Below are 7,283 nucleotides of genomic sequence, written 5' to 3'. Positions count from 1 at the left end.
CAAGAGAGGCATGGTGTTTTTGCCAAAAACTGGCACACTGAGATGACTGCATGAGCAGGTGCACTGTTGTGGTGGCAAAACCAGTCCCCCATCTGCCACAAGTCAGGCCTTTTTGTTGCACACTGTTGCCCAATCTTTTCTGAATCTCTAAACAGAAAACAATCTGACCTGGTGGAAAGAACTCCAACTGCACTATGAGCCAGCATTTTTGTCCATTTGGAAAGCTCATGAATTGACATTTCACCTTTTTGGAAATGAGAAAACCACTCGTGCACTTGAGTTCCCATAGAGCTGTCCTTGTAAGCTGTGTTCAACATCACAACAGTTCTGCGGCATTTTCCTAGACTAGGAAACAAAATTTCACAGCTGCACAGTGTTCTCTTAAATTTGCCATCACAAAACACAGGATTTGAATGAAGCTGCTTTTACAAAAAAATTCACTTTGACCCAAGAGAACCTTCCTAGATGACAGCACTGGGTGCACTAATTCAGAAGCGTTGCTCGATGTTAATGATCACCTAGTGGGGAAAAATGTGTACTATGAAAGGTCTACTCACTCCGTTAGCACAATTCCAGTTTTTTGCAGGTACCCCGTTGTATACACGGACACTAGACCTTATTAACTTGGATTTTAAGCATGGATATATTTGAAGACTTCCTAAGTAGACTATATGAAGAAGAACATGGCATAAGGTTTAAAGAAAGACTCAGTAACAATCTGCAATATTCAGATGACATAATTGTGCTTGCTGAAAGCCAAGAGGACTTGATGAATATTGAACACTAGATCCTCACAACTGAACCACCTTATGGTAAATAGAGAAAATATTGGAATTTTCAAGGATTTCTTTTTAGTTGCACCCATAATCAATAGCCATAAAAGCAGTAATTAAGAAATCAAACAATGTACTGGGAAAATCTGTTGCAAAAGATCTCTTTTAAAGTACCAGAGAACAAAGTTGTCTTTGTTCTTGGAGGATTAAGGTGGGCCTGACCCAAGCCATGGCATGTTCAGTCACTTCATAAGCATGCAAAAGCTGGACAATAAATAAAGGGAGGCCAAGACAAATTGATGTATTTAAATTATGGCATTGCTAAATAATATTGAATATACTAGGAGCTTCCAGAAAAATGAAAAAAAATCTGTCTTGGAAGAAGTATAATCAGAATGTACTTGGGAGGATGTTGAAACTTTGTCTCACATACTTTGAACATGTTATCAGAAGAGAGCAGTTCCTGCAAAAGGAAGAAATTTATTACTCCCACTCAGTAGTTCCTGGGGGCTTTGATGTTAAGTCATATATAATTCGAGAAATACCAGGTATCTTCTTAATCTCAGTGACCATCTTCAACACGACCTCTACGGGGATCTCACTGCCAGGTGTCGCAGGTATCCCAGTCATGAAGTCACTAGTGATAAAGGTTCGAATAACCACAGATCTCTGGCATGAAGGCTGCTTCTGGAGTGGATCCCGATCAAAATGTAATGGTGTCAAAATCACGGGCATCTGGCTGATTTTCCCAGCATAGCCAGACTCCTGGAGAATGTTATGGGCCTCAAAATCAGCTTGTCGTAAAGTACTAAGCACACCTGTTGTCAAGAAAGTAGGAGTAACATCTGTGGGAGGTTCTTTAACTGGTGGACCAAATATATAAACAACTCTGTTAATGTTGTGACACATACGAGGTATAAGCCTCGCCAGGAAAATCAAAGACTCCCAGTTAGGCTCTTCTTTACTGGAGATTCCACACACATAACTGTAGGAACGACAGTCACCCTGCACACCTACAGTTTTAATTGGCAGTAAGAAGGCATTCAGTGAATGCAGACTCGTAATTTGCATCAGCTTCTCCTGATGCTCTTCGGTTGTACAGGCTTTGACTCTTTGTAACAGTGTATGTGGCTTTTTAACACTTGCAGAAAAATCAGCTACGATTTTCAAAATATTGTTGGTTTCAGGAAAATCCTTACAAATATAAGGTTCTTCAGCACATATTACTCTGATTGCCAGGCCAGGACCTGGAAATGGATGCCTCGAAACGAATTCTTCTGGAAGTCCAAGTTCTCTGCCTAAAATTCTTACTTCATCTTTATGAAAATCTTTCAGGGGTTCTATTACTTTACCCTCTTCTCTCAACTTTCTGACGAGCTCTGTGTCGTTGTGATGGGTTTTAATGAGTTCAGCTTTGCCACTTGCAACAAGGGATGCGCTTTCAATCAGATCAGGCCGTAAAGTACCTTGAGCAAGAAAAACTTCCTCAGGCTTCAGGTTCATTTCTCCAATTACTTCATTGGCAATCTTAACAAATGTATCCCCAATGATTTTTCTTTTCTCTTCAGGACTTGTAGTCATATTTAATGTTTTGCTAATCCTTTTTCGTGGGGTTCTATCTTCATCTGATATTGGTAGAGTAGTTGTTCCATTGTAGAAAGAGTGAGCAGCATTTATCACTTTGACATGAATTCCAAGCTTTTTGAGGGCTTCTTCTACAGACTGGCTTTCTCGTTTTCTCATAAAGCCATTATCAATGTGCACAGCAATAACCTGATCTTGGTTCAAAGCACGATTCAACAAAGCTGTACAAACTGTTGAGTCTACTCCACCACTGAGTAAAACCAAAACTTTTGATGTGCCTACTTTCTCTTTGATCTCTCGAATACATTCCAGTTCTCTGTTCTGCACAGTAAAGGTCCCACTGCACCCAGCTATATCATAGAGGAAATTCTTCAGTATTACTTTCCCATTTTCTGTAAGGCCAACTTCAGGATGGAACTGTGCGCCATATAATTTCATGCTTGGTCAAGTAGATGGTCAACCAAAACCAGGCAGGCCTGACCACGATGAATTGACACAGGATAAAACCATCAGCTCAAACATAGTAACCGATGTGAGAGTGGCACAAGTTTGGGTAATGCTATCTCCCTCCTCAATGGATCTTAGATACCAATTAATCATTGACCCTATTCTCATTTTATCATTTGCTCCTTTCCTCTTCCATAAAAGTTGTTCTGTGAACCAATTTGATGGCATCTAACAACACAGTAATGACAAAACCACAAGAGGTAAAGTTAGTCTCTAAATCTTCTCAGGGAGAAAAATCCATAGTAAAATACTTTGTTAAAAAATAAATATATTAAAATATATATATATATATAAAACTGCTCTTAACATTCTTTATCTCCTAGTCTTTGGAAAGTCTTGCCACAAAATTCCAGGTTTGTCTTAGCTGTATTGAGAGTAAGAGTACTGGTCATAATTAAAGAAAAAGTATTCTGCCTTCCTTATCTTCTTTCCCTTAGGTTTCCAATCTGGTAGTTATGGCCTTTAGCCCCCTTTAAGTCATTTCTGCTTTTTTTTTTTTTTAAACATTTTATTAGGGGCTCATACAACTCTCATCACAATCCATACACACATCAATTGTGTAAAGCGCATTTGTACATCGTTTCTCAAAACATTTTCTCTCCACTTAAACCCCCGACATTAGGTCCTCATTTTTCCCCTCCCTCCCCGCTCCCCCCTCCCTCATGAGCCCTTGATAGTTTATAAGTGGGTATTTTGTCATATCTTGCCCTGTCCGACGTCTCCCTTCACCCACTTTTCGGTTGTCTGTCCCCCAGGGAGAAAGTCACACATAGTTCCATGTAATCGGTTCCCTCTTTCCTACCCACTCTCCCTTTACCCTCCCTGTTTTGCCACTCACACCACTGGTCCTATAGGGCTCATCTGTCCTGGATTCCCTGTATTTTCAGTTCCTATCTGTACCAGTGTACCTCCTCTGGTCTGGCCAGACTTGCAAGATAGAATTCGAGTCATGGTAGTGGGAGCGGGGAGGAAACATTTAGGAACTAGAGGAAGATTGTATTTCTCATCATTGTTACATCGCACCCTGACTGGCTCATCTCCTCCCTGAGACCCCTCTGCAAGGGGATCTCCAGTGGCCTACTAATGGGCTTTGGATCTCCACTCCGCACTCCCCCCATCATTCACTATGGTAAGATTTTTTGTTCTGATGATGCCTCACACCTGATCCCTTCGACACCTCATGGTTGCATAGGCTGGTGTGCTTCTTCCATGTGGGCTTTGTTGCTTCTGAGCTTGATGGCCGCTTGATTACCTTCCATTTCTGCTTTTACAACCATTCTTCACCAAGTTTAGCAAATGTATTCCTTCCCAGAGTTGGCTTATACTAAGTCTTCAAATATGCAAGGCATTCTTCACAGTTATATATATAAAAAAAAGATCTGTCCCCCTAATAAAGCTATTTCTAAAAAAATTAAAAATGATCTGACTCTCACTCACCTCTCTAGGCTCTTAAAGGTTCAAACATATTCCTTTTATTTCACTGCACCTATTAACCTCTTTACAGAAACTTCCTTTGCAAAAGACACCTGTAACCTAATTGCAAAGCCAGTAACCTTCTTGACTATTATCCAATTCAACCTTTGCTTATCAATTAAACTATTAATGAGTCCCAACTTCTTAATGAGTTAATGACTCAACAATCTTTATTCTTCAAGTTCTCTTTTAATTCCTCTTTTTGTTGACTCTCCTTCCTCAATGAATCTTAAATATCTATTTCTCTTTGAAGTCATCTTCATTTTATCATAGACGTCTTCCCCCTCAGTGGTCTTAAGCTCCCTCATAAAAGTTGTTACAACTGTGAAATGTCAGGTGATGAGACAGTTGGTGAGAAAAAGATGTACATGTTCACTTTTTAAGGTATATCACAACCTTCTTATACTTAGGAAACCTGAATAGCACTTGACTATCCTACTTGGGGGCTATTTTATATACATAAATCACCAAGAAAAGCCACACACACACAGGATTGGCACTAAATAGACGATAAAAAGTACACTTGTTTACAATATGAGATGTGAAATAAGGCCTACTTGACCTCAGCTAAGATGATGTGCGTCAGACGAGTCAAATTTTTAAAATATTTTTATTTTTTTCCAAAACCATTTTATTGAGAGCTAATACAGATATATTGTTCCATAGCTCAATCACATAAAGCAGCATTGTATAATTGCTACCAATGTTTCAAAACATTCTCTTCCTTCTTGAATTCCTTAACATCAGCTCCCTTTTACACGTTCCCCCTCATCTCAAATTTTTTGCCACTATGCATGATGCATATGAAAGTTAGACATTGAATATGGAAGACCAAGGAAGAAAGGTTGTGTAGAATTATGGTGCTGGTGAAGAATACTAGAAGTATCATGGTCTGTCAAAAGAACAAACCAATCTGTCTTGGAAGAAGTACAACCAATGCTTCTTAGAAACAAGGATGGAGAGACTTCATCTCACGGACTTTGGACACGTGATCAGGAGGGACCAGTCCCTGGAGGAGGACATTGTGCTGGGTAAAGTAGAGGGGCAGTGAAGGAGAGGACTGGCATGGTTGCTGCAACATTGGGCTCAAACATAAAAATCGTGAGGACAGCACAGGTGGTATTTCCTTCTGTTATACAGAGTCGCTAAGGGTTGGAACCGACTCCACAGCACATATCTGCAGGTGACCATGACAGCACCACAAGTATGGATTTTAGAGTGATACATGTTAGCAAGTGGGGGGAAAAAATCCCAAATACAGAATCTGTGAATAATGAGGATTAACTACTATTTCTGAAACACACTATGAAGAAATATATACCTGGACACATGTTAAGACAATATATATAGCTATATATTTTAAAATTATGTGGCTAGACCATTAACTCATTTGATAAATATTGGAAGCCTACTCTATAATAGGCATCTAACTAGGGACTGAAGGAAACGTTAAGCATTTGGAATAGAAAGTAGCAGAGAGGGACCTGTTTTAGAAGGATTGCAAAGGAAGGCCTTTTCAGTGCTATTGAAGCTGAGATTTAGGGGAATATCCTAGCTGTGAGTGAAAGAAGTATTGGAGGCAAAGGAGCATATTATCAGCGTGGCTGTTTGGAACTGGTAAATAGGGGGAAGTAGTAATGCAAGGTAAAGTTGTAGATACTACTTTAAAAAAATCTATTTCCTCTCAGACATTTAAGTTCTTCCCAAATTTTTCTTATGACATAAAATGCTGTAGTAACCATCTGTATGTACTATGACAGTATTTTGTAAGATTGGAAACTGTGGGTAAAGAAGTATGGACATCATCAAGTTTCTGCAGGATCAGGGTTCACATTCGTTTCTTGCAGAACATAAACTATTAGGAAATATAAAAAATGTGGCTAAAATAGCTACCAAGGATCTTTGGTTACAGCCTAGAACCATCTTTTTGAAGCTAAGCATCTCAAAGATGCCAAACGCATAAATAAAGTGTGTGAGCAGGTGAAAAATTGGAAAGTTACTGATGACAGACCCAAGGAAAATAAGTCTGAAGAGACTCTTAAAGAGAGTTCACCAAAATATACAAAATCTGTCCATAAAAAAAGAGATAAAACCAACTTTCCCAAAAAAGGTGATGTTGTGCATCGTGGGTCGTCTACAGCAGTGATTCTCAACCTGTGGGTCATGACCCCGTTGGGGGTTGAAAGACCATTTCACAGGATCACCTGATTCATAACAGTAGCAGAATTACAGTATGAAGTGGCAACGAAAATAATTTTACAGTTGGGGGGTCATCACAACATGAGGAACTATATTAAAGGGTTGCAGCATTAGGAAGGTTGAGAACCCCTGGTCTACAAGAACACTACAGGATGGGACTCTTTTTGATACTATTATTTAAACAATTGCCAAAAAGAAAAAAATGCCAAGTTTATTTATTTATTACTGTTATTTTTTAATGCCAAGCTTTTAAACTTTAAGATTAGAGTTAGCAAAATTACCAGAGGATGGACTATGAGTAAAGGGGGAAAATGCTCGACTAGAGACTGAACCAGAATGGGTTTATGGAAAGAAAGGGCAGCCTGATGCCAAAATTCCACCAAATGCAAAACTTATTTTGAAGTAGAATTAGAGGCTATTGATTGAAATGGCAGCACTTCAAGTCTAAAGACAACAGCAACAATGATAATACCTGCCTTTGAAGAAACTTAATGTAACTAATTAGAGAGCTGGTGACTATTATTATGTTGGTAAGAAGTTTAAACCTGTTTACTTGATCCCTGACCTTGAGAAATGCAATCCCACATCCTTGAAATCTAAAATTACTAAAATTCTGTGAATTATTGGTTAAAGAGAAATGATTTTCTTTTTACCTCGTGTTGTAAACTAAAAGGCTCTCTTCAAACTTATTCACTAAAAATAATAAAGAAGTCAAAGTATGGATATTTAAATTTTTTGTTTGTTTTG

The 7,283-nt window shown here is 38.8% G+C and overlaps 1 protein-coding gene and 1 pseudogene across 1 annotated transcript; one reads left to right on the top strand and one right to left on the bottom strand.

The window, feature by feature from the left end:
- Positions 1–1,256: 1,256 nt before the first annotated feature.
- On the bottom strand, positions 1,257–2,795 carry LOC101648548 (GMP synthase [glutamine-hydrolyzing]). Its single transcript, XM_004717428.3, has one exon. It carries the CDS (start codon positions 2,793–2,795, stop codon positions 1,257–1,259), a length of 1,539 nt encoding a protein of 512 aa, XP_004717485.1.
- Positions 2,796–6,132: 3,337 nt separating this feature from the next.
- LOC101648237 lies at positions 6,133–6,962 on the top strand (annotated as a pseudogene).
- Positions 6,963–7,283: the final 321 nt, after the last annotated feature.

This window comes from Echinops telfairi, unplaced genomic scaffold, assembly GCF_000313985.2.
Source record: "Echinops telfairi isolate 266 unplaced genomic scaffold, ASM31398v2 ScPeMD7_40;HRSCAF=151, whole genome shotgun sequence".
Lineage (NCBI taxonomy): Eukaryota > Metazoa > Chordata > Mammalia > Afrosoricida > Tenrecidae > Echinops > Echinops telfairi.
This window is presented reverse-complemented; position numbering and strand designations above follow the sequence as displayed.

What these genes read in the sequence shown, in the direction of transcription:
- LOC101648548 (XM_004717428.3), bottom strand. Translation starts at nt 2,795, where the DNA reads ATGAAATTATATGGCGCACAGTTCCATCCTGAAGTTGGCCTTACAGAA.